The sequence below is a fragment of the Macrotis lagotis genome, chromosome 7 (genome assembly GCF_037893015.1).
Source record: "Macrotis lagotis isolate mMagLag1 chromosome 7, bilby.v1.9.chrom.fasta, whole genome shotgun sequence".
Taxonomy (NCBI): domain Eukaryota; kingdom Metazoa; phylum Chordata; class Mammalia; order Peramelemorphia; family Peramelidae; genus Macrotis; species Macrotis lagotis.
The window spans coordinates 214,878,281-214,896,473 of NC_133664.1; the positions used below are offsets into that span (position 1 = coordinate 214,878,281).

At 34.0% G+C, this 18,193-nt stretch overlaps 1 protein-coding gene across 21 annotated transcripts in view; it reads right to left on the reverse strand.

The window, feature by feature from the left end:
* The window catches only part of MUC19 (mucin 19, oligomeric), a 103,190-nt gene that overhangs the window by 76,967 nt on the left and 8,030 nt on the right, over nt 1-18,193 (reverse strand). For 20 of the 21 annotated variants that reach the window (XM_074194827.1, XM_074194822.1, XM_074194826.1 and 17 more), the window contains exons 4-15: nt 13,860-13,954; nt 12,851-12,977; nt 11,589-11,838; nt 10,363-10,415; nt 9,437-9,537; nt 9,062-9,213; nt 8,603-8,741; nt 7,739-7,843; nt 7,445-7,639; nt 2,431-2,670; nt 2,196-2,352; nt 806-931 (exon numbers count right to left, since the gene is read on the reverse strand). In XM_074194827.1, the coding sequence (XP_074050928.1) occupies nt 806-931; nt 2,196-2,352; nt 2,431-2,670; nt 7,445-7,639; nt 7,739-7,843; nt 8,603-8,741; nt 9,062-9,213; nt 9,437-9,537; nt 10,363-10,415; nt 11,589-11,838; nt 12,851-12,977; nt 13,860-13,954 (1,740 nt within the window). The remainder of the gene's footprint in view (nt 1-805; nt 932-2,195; nt 2,353-2,430; nt 2,671-7,444; nt 7,640-7,738; nt 7,844-8,602; nt 8,742-9,061; nt 9,214-9,436; nt 9,538-10,362; nt 10,416-11,588; nt 11,839-12,850; nt 12,978-13,859; nt 13,955-18,193) is intronic. The other variant, XM_074194807.1, reaches the window with a different exon arrangement.

Below are 18,193 nucleotides of genomic sequence, written 5' to 3' on the forward strand. Positions count from 1 at the left end.
AAGATATTAAGACTCCACATACATTAGGAAAGCTTATTACAGCAAAAGGACTCAGACTGAGCCTTTCCTTCAAACTTCAATTAATTAGAATATAAATAATTTAATTTTGAGTAAAAGATAGGTAAAAGTCTTTTTTTCATTTTCAGTATCCTTGACAACTCTTCCAAAAGTCACAGTAAATATATTGAATACAATTCAGAGCTTTTTTATGATTGAGAATTTGGAAGTATGACAGTGTCATCATTCTGAATATTAGCTATAGCTTACAGAGGCAAATATGGAAGATAAAAAAATTAATTGAAAGTGTGTATGGTTTTTAAATCCTTGATATCAGCTAGTTTAATTTTCTGTCATATCAGTTTCCAATGAAAATGTTCTAGGAATAGTAATTCAGGGTAGGATGACTGGGCCGTTGTAATTTCTTTTGTTTTCCTTAATGAATTTATTACAGACAGAATTCATCCATTTGACAACTAAGTGATTGATAGGGTGTTGGATTTGGAGTCAGGACGTCATGAGTTTGAATATTATCTGAAACAATGACTAGTTAATTTTCTATCTGTAAAAGGAAACAATCAAGATAAAAAATGATAACTTATGTAAATCATTTTGCAAATCTTGCACTACACAAATTCTAATTATTATTACTTTCTGAAATGCAAAAAATTATTTATTTCTTACCTATTGTTAGGAAAAAAGCAAAACAGATTTTTTTGTAAATAAATTGTATATGGCATCTTACAGCTTTATAAAGCAATGTACCCCTTTTGGTTGCTCCAGGGGAAGCTATCCAAAAATTCCTTACCTTCCAAAAGAGTAGCAAATTTTTGGCCAATAAGGTGATCTTTGCATGTTTTTGCTTTCACTGTTCCGCAGGGTTCATAATGCCAGCTACATTCACCAGGGGCATTGTAAAAATCACAATAGACAGCTGCAATTGAATTGTGCTTAATTACTTTCACTTAAGAAGAGAAAAGCTTTAATTTTTTCATTTTATCAAAATAGATTTTTCAAATAAGTTTTCACATGAGAGAGATAATGAATTTAAACAGTATCTCATTCATTCCTAGTCAATTTCTCTGACTTCATTTTCTAAGTGGAGCTAATGTTTAAAAACCCAAAGAGTAAATATAGGATGTTCTAAAGATGTTTTAAAGTTTTTTTTTTACTTGCATCTTTGCAATACCTTATTGTATGAAAAAAACTGAACTTTCCTTTGACCATAGGGAAAAAATCTCATAACTAGTTGACCATTCAACCTACTCCTGTAAAAAGCATTTTGTCTTCTGCTTCACATCCTTACAAAAATCTCCCTCCTATTTCCCCCCATACATCTGGACTGAATTTTTCCATCTCAAAAATGGCTAATTTTTATGACATCTATTATAAGATTATATGCCTATCAGGTGCTATCTTCTACATTAGAACATTCTAGATTATCCAGATATTACCACTCTTGTAATTATTTTGTACTATTTTGTATTTACTTGTGTTCAATTTGATGGCAGAAACTAACTCATATTTTCCTTTTTTTATTCTCAAGTTCTAGCACAGTACAGGGCACCTAATCTGCACTTATCAAATGTTTGTTGAATTGAATTATAGAAGAGATTTCAAATAGCTTTAACTTTTAAAGAGATATAATGGAGGGGCGGCTGAAGGTGCAGTGGATAGAGCACTGGCCCTAGGTTTAGGAGGACCTGAGTTCAAATCCACCCTCAGATACTTAATCAGCTGTGTAATCTTAGGCAAGTCACTTAACCCTATTGCTTTGCAAAAAGAAATGTAATGGAATTCACTTCTTATGGTAGAAGTTCAGAGATACAGGACTGTATAAATTAATATTATAATTTGTAGAAATAGCAATTATTGATATGACTTATGCTTGTACATACATAGGTATATATATAGATATATATATATGTACATATATATATATATATATATATATATATTTCTTAACATTCAGGTATTCTCATGGAATAAGAGCAATGAAAACTGAAAATGTGAACTAGTACCATTATGTCAAACTATGTTGCCACAAAACAAATAATTACTCAAATAGGTAACATTTCATTTCTAATACAGAATAATTTTTAAACAGTGTGATTATTTTAAAGAATACTTTGTCTAGCAGAATAGTTCTTGGTAAAAATCTGTTTAAATTGGTTATGCCAGTCTGTAATTTTGCTTACGGCAAAGGTCTGGCTTTCTCCAAGAGATACAAACTCCAACTGCACTACAAGCTTCTGCATACATGGCCACAGCAGTACAGAACCCAAGATATTTTCCTTCCATATCACATGCACAGGCTTCTTCCAAACATGCAGTATAGTAAGCATCAGGATCAACCTAAACAGAATATTTTATCAGTTTTCTCTGCTACAAGAAAGGACATCTTTGTAAATAATACAAAAATGAAGCTATTACCTTGCTGTGGCAATCTTTAAAGGTACTATCTCTGATGATTCCACATTTTCTTAAAGCCCATGCTTTACAGTATGGGTTAGAATCACATGGAAAAGTTTGAACTACTGTATCCGAACATTCTTGACTTGTTTTCCAACTATTTCCAAATTCCAGTGCTCCAACAGCTACTGATGCATGCCTTGTAGTGAAATCATCCTTGAGATCTCCATTATTGTTTCCGCACAGACCACACACTTTTCTCTGCATTAAAAATACACTAAAATGGAAGAGCTCTTGCAGATGCAGATATCATTATTGTACTTTATCAAGAAGCTTCAAGTAGCCAAGTTGGGGGATTACAGATAACCAGAGATTATTGTAAGGTATAAAATTCAATGCAATGTACATATAAATTATAAAGTGATGTGTAAATCTTAGTGGTATAAATACAATGAATAAAATGCTATCTGCTATCAAGAAAAAAATGAGTATACAACAATAACAAATAATTTGGCCACACACACACACAGCTGCTAGAGTGACAGGGAGGACCAAGACATAAACTAAGAAGAAGATCACAATGTGAGAAAAGCTACCAAAAATAACCTCAAGAAAAAAATGCTAATTGGATCCAAACTCAATATCAATCCTAGGAAGAATTAAAATAAGACATGAGTGGTAGAGAAAAGATTTGAGAAACAAATGAATAAAACTGATGAAAGAAGATTAAAAAAAGATTAAAAACTTGGTAAAAGCACAAAAATACTAAATAAAATATTATCTTAAAAATAGAAATGGAAAAATGGTAAAGGTAGTTCAAAAGTATACTGAAATGAAGAGCTCTTTAAAAAGCTGAATTGGTCAAATAGAAAGTGAGATACAAAAGTTTTACTGAAAGAAAAAATTCTTTAAAAATTAGAATTGGGAAAGTGAAAGTTAATGATTCCATAAGACTTTAAGAAATCATAAAACAAAGTCAAAGAATGAAAAAAGAACAGAAGAAAATGTGAAATATCGCATTTAAAAAACAACTGACCTGAAAAAAAGAGATTAAAAAGGAAATTAATGTATTTGTGGACTTCTTGAAAGACAAGATTTCAAAAGAGAGCCTGGTCATCATCTTCCGTGTGAAGCACAATATTAATACTTGTGTAACCCCTGTGTAAAGGGGGTCCTTGACACTTCTGGGACCCAAGAAGCTTCTCAATTTGACTAATGTCCCTAAGTCTGGGAACATTCTGACAGGGCTAAAGCAGTTGAACCTGAGGGTCATGAGATATACTATAAATTTTATCTGGGACTCACCTAATGTTCTTGTTAACCTAATCCTTTTGCTGTTTCTGCAATATTCTTGCTTCCTCCTAAAACTGCCTCCCCCCACCCCTTTCCAGGTGCAGTGTTAGCTGTGTGATAGTAAACTCCACCCAACTTAAGTCTCCCTGGTATGTGACTGTCCTGTTCCACAGGCAGACCCTGACCCTGTTCTCTTCTGTGTGACTTTCCTGTACCACAGGACATGTTAAGACCTAAGGCAGACCCTGACTCCCTTCTGTCTTTTATTGGCCTCCTAACTATACTATGTCACATGTATGCAACAGTCTGACAAGGAAATACATCTAATTGCTATTTCTGCTTCTGTACCCTGCTTGCTTACAATACACCTACCCCTCAAAATACTATAAAAACCTTGCTCTTTCTATTCTTGGGATTGTTAGATTTGGGTTTTTACCCTAGCAATCCCCGGGTAAATTAAGTCCACTCCCAGATTTTAGAATGTGGTCTCTGACTCGCTTTCTGAGTACAACAAAGAAATTATCAAAGAAGGGGCAGCTAGGTGATGCAGTGAATAGAGCAATGGCCCTGGAGTCTGGAGGATCTGAGTTCAAATATGGTGACTTTGGGCAAATCACTTAACCCAATTACCTTGAAAAAATAAAAAAAAAATTATCAAAGAAAGCTGCTCATCTATCTTAGATGCAGAGGGTAAAATAGAAATTGAAAGAACCCTTAATCATCTCCTAAAAGTGATCTCCAAATGAAAACTCCCAGGATTATTGTAGCTATATTCCAGAGCTACTAGTTCACAGAGAGAATATTGTAAACTACCAGAAAACAATAATTTAAATGCCATGGAGCCAGCCAGTAAAACATAAGATTTATCAGATTCTATGTTAAAGAAAAATGTAGAATTTCAAATAAAGATGTTCAAGATACTAGCTGTCCCACCTTAACCACATTTTGCTCCAACAATCCCTGTTATTCTCTCCCCCTCCCTATCCCTTTGCTCTCGTGTTTCTGTCTAAATTTAGAAGAATTTTATACTCTTCTAAGTGCATATGTTTTTTTCCTCTTTATCCTATTCCTATTAACCTACACACCCTTCACCACTCCCACCCCACCATCCTAGTCCCTCATCCTCTTACCTGGTCCCCTCCCGATCCGCTTACTTTCTTATTTTGTTCTCAATTTAGAAGGCTTTTATACCCATACCCAGACACATAATAATATTATGTGTGTATGTATATGTATGTGTATATAAGTATTATTCCCTCTTTAACACATTTTTTTCCTTTTTTTCTTTTTTGCCCATATTTTCTCCTTAACCTGAGGATTTCAGAATTTGACTATGATATTCCTATCTTCCCCTCTTGTGTTAACTCTTCAGGACAATTTTCCTTATTATTTCTTGTATTATTGTAGCAAGATTCTTTTGTTGATTGTAACTTTCAGGTTGTTCTTTTTTTCTTTTCTAGATCTGTTCTCTAGATCAGGTGTTTTCATTCTTTATAATTTGTTTTATTATTTTCTTAGTCTCTTGTAGTTTTACTGCCTTCCCTTTGCCCAAATTTAATTTTCAAAGTCTTTTGGTTGCTTAAGATTCTGGATCTCCTTTTCCATTTGGTTGACTGTTTTTCCTAATATATTTTTTGAATTGTACTTTTAAAAAAATCTTCAATCTCTATGATTTGATTTTTATCTTTTATGAATTCATTTTGGGCAGATGAACATTTGACATTACTCCTTGAGGCAAAAAGGTTTGTTTCTTTTTCTTTATTATCCTCCTCTGAAGATGAATCCCAGTCTTCTCTATTCCCATAGTAGCTGTCTATTGTAACTGTCTTTTCTGGCTTTTTTTAAGAGTGAGATACACTCACTCTTTTTTAAGTTTTCTCCCGGACTCAACCACTGAGCATATTTCCTCCACCAATCACAAGAACACCTCAGCTTAAAATGCTAAAAATGCTCATAGTCCCTGAGAATCTTCCCAGCAGCTATAACCTTCAGTTCTCCCCCTGTCTTGAAACTGAGACCAAGAATTCACTTCTGTAAGTGCCCACAACCAGCAGCATCCCAGCACCACTGAATTCAGAGGTTCCCTCAGTCTTACCCCAACTCAGATATCTGATTCCCCACACTCCCAGAGGAGAAAAATTCCTGTGGCTAAGGCAGACAGGCCACCTACTAACCCAGCTGTCCTCCCACCACTTGCTATTTCTGTGGTTCTAGACTGGAAGTGTTTATATTTCACTTGAACTGAACCTCCTTCCCAGGATCTTTCTTTGGATTTCCATGAGTACCATTGTTCTTCCCCAGCTCTTGTTTATTTTTACTGTTCTATGTTCACCCTGAGATAATTTTTGTCCTGTTTGAGAGAAAAATCTGGAGAGCCTGGCATTTTCTGATCTACTCTGCTATCTTCCCAGAATCCTCTTGATCATTGGAATTGCATCAACAAGAGAAACACACACACACACACACACACACACACACACACAAACACACACACTTTCACATGCACACACATATTCCTTCAACCTTACCCAATAGGGAAATAGGATGTGAAGGGATAAGAGAAAGAGATAGTTAAATGGGTGGGTAATAAAATAGACTTTTGAGGAGGGTCAGAAGAGAGAAAGACAGAGAGAGACAGTGAGACAGAGACAGAGAGAGGAAGAAACAGAAAAAAATGGAATGGAAGGAAATACAGTAAGCAATCATAATGTGAATGTGATGAGTTCACCCACAAAATGGAAGCAGATAGCAGAAAGGATTTGAAACCAGCATTCAACAATATTGATAAGAGACATACATGAAACAGAGACATATAGAGATTTTTAAAAAAGGATTGGAGCAAAATCTAATATGCTTCAGCTGAACTAAAAAACAAAAAGGTAGGGGTAGTATTCATGAACAGACAAAACAAGAGTCAAAATAGACCTAATTAAAAGAGGTAATCAGGGAACCTAAAAATATACCATAGTTATATCAAAAAAAATTTACAGTGTTTCTCATCAATAAAATGATCCAAAACAGTTTCAAAGACATCATGATGAAAAGATACCATCCACCTCTTATAGGAAGAATTGATGAACTCTGAATTAAAATTGAAGCATAATTTACTCATCTATTTTCTAGCTTTTTAAAAAATATGCTTTATATATATATGCATATATATAAACATTATTCCATTATTATTATATTATGTATAATTGAAATCATAATCATACTACTTGCCTTCTTTGTGGGAATGGAAGCATGTGGGAAGGAGGGAGAGAATTAGAATTCAAAATTTAAAAAGCAAAGAATATTAAAAATAATGAGTTGGAATTAAATAATAAAACTGCTGCAAAATAAGGGGAAAAAAGCCATGTGAAATTCAGAATATTCATGTCACCAGAAACTAGTAGATATGATTTGTCAATTTTTAAAATTCATGTTCCTAAAATGTTGTAGAAATGCATGTCACTACAGGAATATTTTCTAGGAAGATACATAATTATATATAGCAAATACATGTAATTCAAAATCTTAACATTAATTTGATGGAGTTAAATCATGATCAAGCTATCTCAAGATTTGTCTTGTCAGACTCTCTCTGACCTATTAATTTAGTTTGAAAGATGAAAGTAGAAGTAAGGATTTTTTTCCCCCACTAATACTAAGAATCAATTACTGTCAGCATTATTGCAAGTATATTTCAGGATCAGATGTTATTATGTTTCATCAAAAAAAACTATATTATTGATATACATACACTCCAGCTTGGATCCAATATAGCAGATACTCTTGTATTTTTGTCCCAAATAAGGATTAATCCATTTACAAATTTCAAAATCAAGTACAGACCAACAGTGTGCATAGAAAATACAGATGTATTGAGTTCACATTCTTTGCTGTCCAAAGTTTTGAGTACTGTGACTTTACCATCATGCAAGACAACATTTTGGTCCTATAGATGGAAAAAAAAGGGTTTAAGGTCTTATCAGTTTTAATTGTTTGTTTTGTGGACTGATAGGAGTAAAAAGCAAGTGAATGAGTCATATTGTACCTTCAGTGCAACTATTATTTTTCTTGAGCATGTAAGTCCATCTTCACAACATGGAACGCTCTCAGTCAAAACTCGGAATGTGCCATATTCTTGACCACAGTAATCCTAAAATTGTAATTTGCAATTTTATTCATTTATAAACTTTTCTAACAAAATGAATCTATGATGATTATCTTAAATCAGCAGTATAATATATGGAATTTCAACTTCAATCAATTATTTTAAATTCATTTTCCTTTTTCCTCCAAATTAGAAGCTTTGAGGTATTAAAATTCCAACTTTTTTTCTTTGAAATAACATCATTTCCATTTTTCCTAAATCCTTATAACACAACTTTTACTGATCTCCTAGGCTGATGTTTTATATAAGCTGTAAATATATATAGTTCTATAATTTGAAGGGGCTTTACTAACTTCTTGGTCAGATTATGTGCCTAAAGATCTCATGAAAATGTGTATAGAATTGGACATCTAATAGAACTAATCTGTAAAATTACTTATAATTAAATGTTTATTGTTTGAATATATAATATGTAAGGACACCTAGAAATGAACTAGTATGGCCCCTCCTATTTTACAGCTGTGGAAAATGAGATACAGAAAGTTGAAGTGATTTTGGTATGGGGTAGAATCAGAATTTTAAGCCAGATTTTCTAAACATTAGATATATATATATATATATATATATATATATATATATATATATATGTATTAGTGTAACTTCCACTATAATATTTATCATAATATTATGGAGTCCATAATTTTTAAAATTGAAAATTTTGAGACAAAAGTCAGCTCAAAGTTCAAGCACAGAAGTATATCTATTTGATAAAGATTGAGAAATTTCAGTAAGTTATATAATTACCTCAACAAAGGAATATTGACAGAGACCATCAAAGCTGTAACTTTTTCCATCAAAGGTTTTAACATGTCCATCTCCATAAATATGGCAGGATGTTTGACACTTGTTTTGAGTGCAACTCCAAGATCCTTTTATACAAGTACTAAAAGAAAAAAGACACTTATAATAATATAATATTTACAATTTATATATAATATCCTAACTATAAAATGGTAAACATTACTGAAACATAAGTTTATAAGGGGAAAGAACAAAAGGCATTGACATTCGTAAAGTTGTAAAGACATAATTTAATGTTCTCTTTTCTCCTTTCTCTCTGTCTTTGTTTCTCTCTCATGAATACTTTTTTAGGAATAAGAAAACAAATTTAAGAGTAAAAATCACCAAGTGACTTGTGAAAATTAGGTAAACCACAAAGTACTCCCCGCCTTCCCATAGGAGAATTACTAGTTTGATATGCACCATTCATTGCATCCAACTGTTGTAGTACTTCCTTGATCATATTCCCAGCCACCAAAATAACATGGGCAATCATCAGGAAAGATACAGTTTCCTTTTGAGTCCCGAACCATTCCTATAGGACAGAAGCATCCACGTCTGCAGGAAATGTCCTCCTACATGAAGGAATACAAATAATAATACAAAAACTTAAGTTACTTTCAAATCACAAAATTATTTTATAGATTGAGATGTTTAGATTGTACATTTGGATGTGTAGACAAGCAAAATATCATTATTTTCCTTTCAAATAAATTAATTTAGCAGAGAATTTCCCAAATATTTGACTTCCTGTATTATTGTATCATTTCAGCATATAGTACATTTCATTTTACTTACATTAAAACTAGGTATATTCCTCGACCTACATGTTCTGTCCTGTCTTTGCTGGGCATTTGGTTCACTGCAGTTCACATATTCAGCTCCCCCAGTACAATTTTCTAGAGTTAAAAAAAGAAGTTATTGCTAATTAGAAGGACTTTAGCTTCTTTTAGTAAAATTTGGACATCTTAAGTTTACATCAAGATTCAGATTTCTTATCTTCTCTCTTACTGTAGAGGGCAACACTATTCTCCCGGTCCCTCAGGTAAACAGGTTTCTTGGACTCCATTAACTGTCATTTCCCATATTCTATCTCTTTTAAAGCCTTTTTGATTTCACCTCTGCAATAACTCTCATATTGCTAATATCTTCTCTAGTGATACTGCCACCTCTCTGGTATAGGCCCTTCATCACCTCATACCTGAGCTATTGCAAAAGCCTGCTGGTGGTTCTGCCTGCTTCAAGTTTCTGTCCACCCTTATCCATTCACTCACTGAAATGATTTTCCTGAATCTCCCCAGGATCAAATACAAATTGCTCAATTTAGCCTTCAAAGCTCTTCATAACATACATAGCACCCTCCTACTTTTTCTCTTTATTCCGTGATCCAGTGGCTTGCCTCCTGAATGTTCATCATCCCCATGCTTGGGACTCTCTCCCTCTTCCATACCTATAATTGACATCCCTAGTTTCCTTTAAATATCATCTGAAATTTCACCTTCTATGGGAAAATCTACCACAATCCTTCTTAATTCCAGTTTCTTTAATCTACAAATTATTTCCTATTTATCTGGTCAATATCTGGTTATGTATATATTTGTTTGCAGGTTGCCTCCATCATTAGATTGGAAACTCCTGGAGGGCAGGGACTATTTTTTGCCTCTTTTTGGTATCTCCAGTGCTTAGCTCTGTACCTGACATTTAATAAATAGTAATTGACATACGTGAGATTCTGTGAACTGAATCCGGGCAAAGAAGAGTCCCATCTTGGCACATACTAGGGACAAATAAAGAAAAATAATCAAAAGGCTATACATCATAGAACACTTTAGGTTCCTTTAATAAACTGCTATCTATTTTGACCAAACTAATGCTGATAATAATTTTGATAATGAGGATCATTTGATGATGTTGATGTTGATGATGATGATGACGATGATAATCCCTTCAAAGTCTGACTAGTTAGCATTTCATGAAATAAGGCAAGTGGAGGCAAAAAACAAAGGGAATGGCAGTCATAGTATGGTCTACCTGAGCTCTGATATAAGGACTTGTTAAGGACCTTGAAATGATAATGAACTGGACATTAGCCATAGAATTTATTGAATCAGTATTAGGTTGCTTTGATGAACCCAAGTCATAGAAATAAATGACAAAGGCTTGAAAGCTGGTCCTACTCAAAGCCATAAAAGAGTTTTGCAGCATGAGCTGGTATTACTCAAGGAAATGAGAATAATTGAATATAAATCAACCAAATACTCTGAGTTATTTAGTTATCTGAGTTATTTTTAAAATATTAAAGAAAAGCTTCTTCCAGAATTAAGAAATTATCCTTTAACTTTTTGTTATCTTTCTATTAAAAATAACTATAATCAATTCTTGCTAGGAGAGTCTGTGATTCTATGACTATGTTCATCTCCTGGAAAGGAAATCATCATAATAAAATAACTTACCCTAAATGAAACACCATAGAAATGCTGGCTTTTAAAATAATTTTATAATGTCCATGTAAAGAAGGCTAAAAAAATTCATTTTTTCCCAGGGGAATCTTTGAAAATCATTGGAATCCAATGGTCAACCAGATTTGGAGTTGAAAAGAACATAATGGATTATTTGGTTGAAGCTTTATAAATAAGGAAACTGAGTCCTAGACTGCCCAAGATCATCTAAATATCTAAAGAGGAAGAGTCAACTCTATTCTTTTACTCCAGAGCTGAACTTCTTTCTATCACACTGCCTTATCTTAAATAAGTTAAAAGTTGACATGAATAAGCCCAAATAAGAAATTAATATTTTAATATACAAAAGACTAATGCTAATTTTTGACAAGTTATATGAAATTTTTCTCTAAGCAAAATTTTAGTCTCTAAAGAAAGTTTTATTCAAGTAAAATGATAGGGAATAATTCTTAGACCTCTCTATTATAACCATTATATTTTGTTTTACATACCATACATTTCCATCAATGGAAGCAATTGTGCCTGGTTTCACAATTTCATCACTTATATAACAGTCACATTGACTTTTCAGGACACAAGATCCTTCACTATTAAGATACATTCCATCAGGGCAGGCACATCCATCAACTGGAACATCTTGTACATCACAGCTCTTATCTCTCTTTGATAATGACTGGCAAGAACTATTGCAAGCTCTTACATTGTACTTGAAGACCAGGCCATTTTGACAGGTTTGTTCTACTTACAAGAAAAAACAATTAAAGAGCAGTTATATATAGAAAAAGGTTATTTGCTTCAGGACATAATTAATCTTATTTATAATCCATAACTTTATATATATATATATATATATATATATATATATATATATATATATATATATATATTTGCCTCATTATATACAGTAGATTTGCTCTTGAAAAGTATGTAAAACACATTTTGGTAAATATATCTTAAATATTATATAGTGGTTCATTTTTTTATAAAGCAAAATGAACAATCAACTCCCAATTGAGTCATTTCAAAAGTTGCTTCTGAAAAAAAAAGTTGCTTCTGCATTTGATTTTCTCAGAATGAAGTATGTCTTAGGGAATGATGATAAAAATTTAACAACCAGTTCTCCAAAAAAAAGTTTAGGCAAAATACATTTTAAGTTTATTCTACATTATTAACACTTTTTTCTATTACTGTCTTAAAACTAGGCAATCAACAAAATAAACAACAAGCCCTGAATTGCAGAATTTGCCATATTCAGAGGTATATATGCTTATTTTGAAAGTTTAATAAGCAGCTCAAGCTCACCTCTGATTAGTTAGAGATCTGACATTATTATATGTCTGTACATGATCTAAGGGTAAAATCTCAACTCAATATCATATTCATTTAATCACCAAATTTTTATTCAATTATGACTGCTATTTGGAAATTTTAACTCCAGATGAAAATAAAAAAAGAAAGAAAATGTGTTTTAGTCTATACAGCTGTAAGCTCTCATTAAGAATCTGGGGCAGCTAGGTTGCTCAGTAGGTAGAGCACGGTCCCTGGACTCAGGACCATCTGAGTTCAAATGTGACCTCAGAAACTTAATAATTACCTAGCTGTATGATCTTAGGCAAATCATTTAGCCCCATTGCCTTGCAAAAACTTTTAAAAAAAGAATTTTAAAACTACAAAGACCACATTTTTTAAAATATATGGAGAAAAATAGACATAGTTATGATGAAATTGGAACAGTGAAAATTAGCTTGCTCACCACATCGGCCCTTTCTCCATCCATTTATGTAAACTCCATTCTCAGCACATGCTTTTACATAGTTTCCTAGTGTCGTGCATAAGCAATCTTGGATATTTTCACAAGTGCAAGTGTATGTTTTACATTTCTTTAAAGCAAGAAAAAGATAAACACCAACATAGAAGTAACAATATAATGATGACTGAAAGTCCAGAAATCTGAAATCTAGTTCCAGTTCTATATTCAGTTTTTAAAAACTTGTCATTTAATCTTTTTGAGTCTTAATTTCCCCATCCTGTGGAAAATGGAGGCAGGATTAGATAAGATCTTTTCATGCTCTTAAGTTCTCTCTTCCTCCCAACTCCTAAAATAATATGTTCTGATATTTAATAGGTTCAAATAGCAATGTCCTTGTATATGCTTGATGTCATGAAGTGGTGAGGTCACTCTTTTTCTCATAAACTTGAAATTTTCCTTCAAATCTTAGCTGCAGTTCACCTCTTTCCAGATTCTAACCTAGTTAACAGTTCACTCCATCAGGAAATCACTTTGCATTTATTATACATGTATGAAATTTATTATCTGGATGCTAGTCATATCTTAAAATAAAATGTAACTTCTTGAGGTTTGGGAGGGGTTGTTTCATTCTTGTCTTTTTTCCCTAGAATAGTACCTGGTAGATAGTAAGAATTTAATTGATGTTTATTGAACAAATAAGCATTAAACAACAACTGCTCTTGATCTTTTTATTCATTCCAAAATTATTGAAATATATAAATGGATATGAAAGCATTTCCTTATTTGGAAATTATATTCCATTCTACTTTTTGATCAGAGACAGTTAAGCCAAAGGAAGTGTTATGATAATGAACATTTATATAAATTATATTGAAATGTCTTGACAAATCAAAGTTTTATCATGTCTTCTTTAAGGTTTAGTCCTTTAAAAATCTCCCTTATAATAAACCTCCTTATAATGAATTAAAATATCTCACAAATGGTGAAATGTTAAATATTACAATATACTGACCTCATGGTAGGATCTAGGGTCCACAACTGAATGACAGGAAGAAAAAACTCCACTTGGATCAGTAAGAATCAAACAATTCTTTTCAGCAAACATTTCTGAAGAAAGTAAATAATGAACCTAAATTACTATCTCCTGCAAATGCATTTTATAGATATTAATAGTCGATCTCAATAACACTTCTTTGTTTATTGAAAAGCACTGTGGAAAAATATTTTGCTATAGTTAGTAAACTTTAATTTGATTCCTTAAAATTTAAAGTATGCAGATTATTTCATTTGATCCTCCAAATAGTTGTATGAGAAAGTTATCTGACTGTAACTTGTAAAAGACCATCTCACATCTTTTACCAAATTAGTTCAAAACAGATACAGAATTTATAGGTAAAAGATGATATAATAAATTAAAGGAGAATGAAAGAAAATACTTGTGAGATCTATGTGAGAAGATAAGAGATCCTGGCTAAATGAGAGAGGAAGAGGGAAAGAAAAAGACAGACATTAACAGGACAGATCAGCATACTCACATATGAGAGAGAGACAGAGAGACAGAGATAAACAGACAAACACAGAGACACAGAGACAGAGACACAAAGAGAGAGAGAGAGTTTTGATTCCATAAAATGAAAAAGATTTTGCACAAACACAACCAAAGTAGCTAAAATTAGAAGAAAAGTAAGAGGGGAAGATGGTATAGATGGTGTAGCAGGTCATAAAATTGTAAGTGCTCCAGATTTCCTCCACCAAGTCAAAAAAAAACAAAACCTCAGGGTGAACACAGAGAAGCAAAAACTAAGAAAAGTTGTGGTAGAACAGTTGTCCTCCTGGAACAATCAGAAAAGATCCTAAGAAAAATTCCAAGACAGAGGTGTGAACACCACCAGGCTAGCTTCCTGAAACTGTATGAGACAAATCCTAAGAGCAGTCAAGGAAGCAGCCTCTACCTCAGCCAAATTCTTGCCTCAGGGAGAGATGGGGGAGAACTGAAGGTTATAATTGTGAACTAGTTCATTCATTTTGGAAAACAATTTAGAACTCTATCTCAAAAACTATAATAGCAATAATACTATTTGGTCTCCTCTCCAAAAAGAAGAGGAAAAGGACCCATATGTTTAAAAAAAAAGAAAGAAACTCTTCTTAGTTTCTGCTTCTGTGTTCACCCTAAGGTTCTTTTTTTATGGTGGTTAGAAAAACTAAGAAGCTGGTGATTGGATAATCAACAAACAAGTAGGAAGACTTCTTTGGACTGATACAAAATGAAGTGAGCAGAATGATTTATACAGAAATGAAAGTATTATAAAAAATTAATCTTTTAAAGACTTAGGAACTCTGAACACAACAAAACTTACTATCCACCTCCAGAGAGGGTAGACATGAAGGACAGACTAAAGCATATTTTCTTTTCTTTTTTCTTTTTTGGAACTTGCTTTAGCAAGAATTTGTTTTGCAATGCTATATGCATCTTTTCATATGCAACCAGCTGACTCAATGGATAGAAAACTAGACCTGAAGTCAGAAAGACTTAAGTTTCTCCTGTCTGAACTGAGTGATCATGGGCAAGTCACTTAACTCTGCTTGCCTCAATTTCCTTGTCTTGAAAATGAATTGGAGAAGGAAATGGTAAACTATTCCAATATCATTGCCAAGAAAACCCCAAAACTGAGCCATGAAGAATCGAATATAACTTTAAAACATTTGAACCACCAATACCAAATTTTGATAATAGGTTTTGGTTTCAAGTTTTCTCAATGAGAAGAAGTGCTAGAGGAAGAGAGACAAAGAATTTGGAACTGAAAACAAAACAAATTAAATTACGGTTAAGAGAATTAAATTATGATTGGGTAGGTATTAGGAGTAAGTCAATTGAAATTATAACATAGACACTGTGGATTATGATTCCTAGAAGACTTTTCCTGCTCCACATAAATATTGCTGCTGCCAGAATATGTCAATTACAGTTCACAGTCAAAGAAATACTGTAAAAATCTGTAACATTTGATCATAATGCCTATTCTTCATTTTCTAAAAAGACCACATCAGGGAAGTGATGTTATGGCAAGCTCGTGAATTGGATTTGAATGAAGGGATGCTGTTGCTCAGACTCACTTTTTTCTCTAGAGTCATATGGACAATTAGGGTTAAGTGACTTGCTCAAGATCACACAGCTAGTAAGACTTAAATGATTGAGGTAGGATTTGAACTCCTGTCCTCCTGACTTCATCAGTTGTCTTTCAAATGATTTCCTTTTTTCATGTCAATTACAGTTTAAATTTACTATCCTAGCTAATAAGTTTTGCAAAGATTTTTCAGGATTTCAATCAGATTTAAAGGAATAAAGGAACTTTAGAGATCAACTAGTATAAAAATGAGGCCTAAAGTGTAGTAAAGACTCATCTCAGGTCACCCAAATAGTGCTAGGTTCGAAATTAAACCCAGGTTAAAACTCAAGATCCAGCTCCAAGATAACATTTTCAAAGCAACATGCAAATCTATAAGATTTTTTGCTTCAACAATATATAGTTTTTTAGGTTTTTTTTTTTTTTTGTAAGGAAAATGGGTTTAAGGGGCTTGCCCAAGGCCACACAGCTAGGTAATTATTAAGTGTCTGGGACTGGATTTGAACCCAGGTACTCCTGACTCCAGGGCCAGTGCTTTATCCACTGTGCCACCTAGCTGCCCCAATATATAGTTTTTTAAAAGTAAAAACAAAAATAGATTGAACTGAAAGAAGGTAGTCTTTGATATTTAGGACTGAAAAAATGCTTTCCTTTAAAGAGCTTGTGAGATTGTTTACAGGTGAAAAAATGGAGACTTCAGAGATGTTAATTGATTGCTTAAGGTCTCACAGCTGTCAAAAGTTATGATTTTATGGGGATTAATTTTATTTTTAATGATGTTAATAACAATGACTTAGTTTCTAGAGTTTCCTTTTCACAGGCAGACTCTGGGCCTGGGAAAACAATAAAACAGAAATTATCTGTCAAATCGTGACACGTCCTTCCCTGAATTCTGCTTGCCTGTGTTAAAAGAAATTTATTAGTGTAACCTGAACTATACTCAATCTCAAAATTATACAATCAACCCAGCTATTCCCACAGGACTCCTACTTGGATGGTCATAAGTTATGTAATTGTTGTGGCACATGGTAGTCCTAAATCTGATTGTTCTATGATAGACCTGCCCATTTATGAACTGGCTTTATATATCTGGCCCACTTATGTTAAAGTATCTCACTCCACAGCAGCATGGTGTAGCTCCAAGGAGTGGAGTAATCCCCACGATTTGGAAATTGGCTCCTTGCAAAGAAGGAAATTAATAAACTGCTCTATGATATCACTAGTCATTTTGTCATAACTGGGTTCACTAAAATCTTGGTTAACACAACCAAGAGAATAAAGATCTGAAGTGTTTGGGGCCAAGATGGCGGAGAGAAGACAGGCACAGTTCTAAAGTCTCCTGATCTCTTCCCCATCTATCACATGAAACAAACCTCTTAAAAGAAATCCGAACCAGGAAACCCAGAAAGAAAAGCCAGGAGAGGAAAATCTACCTCAGGATTTGTCTCCCACAACAGCCTTGGCTGAGTACCAGAAGGTGAGTCTGAGCTCCCAGGAACCGGGAGTCTGAGGGCCCGAGAGCCAGACCTGCTGGATGAGTGGTGGGGCTGGACGAAGGGGGCTTGGGTCCGCAGGGAAGCAGAGGTGCTGGTGTTGGGGCTGTCCCCCTGGAGCTTGGAGAAGGGGCTTCAGGGAGAGGTCTGGTGGAGGACAGCTGCATACACCATCCCTGGGCTCCTCAGGTCTGAGAAACTCTGAGCCCACACAGGCCTCTTCTCAAACAAATGCAAATTATTTCTGCCTCAGGCCCAGGTGTGTGAGCAAAGAACAAGCCCAGCTGAGGAATCACCTCAGGCCAGGGTAAAGCCCACCATTGATTGAAGGCAAAAGAATTCAATAGCCCCAATTCCCTCCCTCAAGTAAAGGGAGAAGGCCTCTCAACCAAGGTCACAGACACACCAGAGAGGGCAACCAGTACCTCCTACTGGCCAGCCAGAGAAACTGCACTAAGTAAAGCCTTTAGAGATCCCAAGCCCAGGTGAACCAGCCCCACCCAACTCAAGGTCTTAGCATAATGAAGAAGGGTCAGCAGAAAGGTGGATCCATAGAAAAATTCCTGGAAGGGAAAGACCCCAACCCAGACAGACCTGGAACCTCTGAGGAGAATACAATCTGGTCTCCAGCACAGAAAGACTTCCTTGAAGAAATAAGGAAGGAGTTTAAAAATCAACTGGAAAATTTGGGGGAGACAATTAATACCTTGCAAAATGAGAGTAATTCT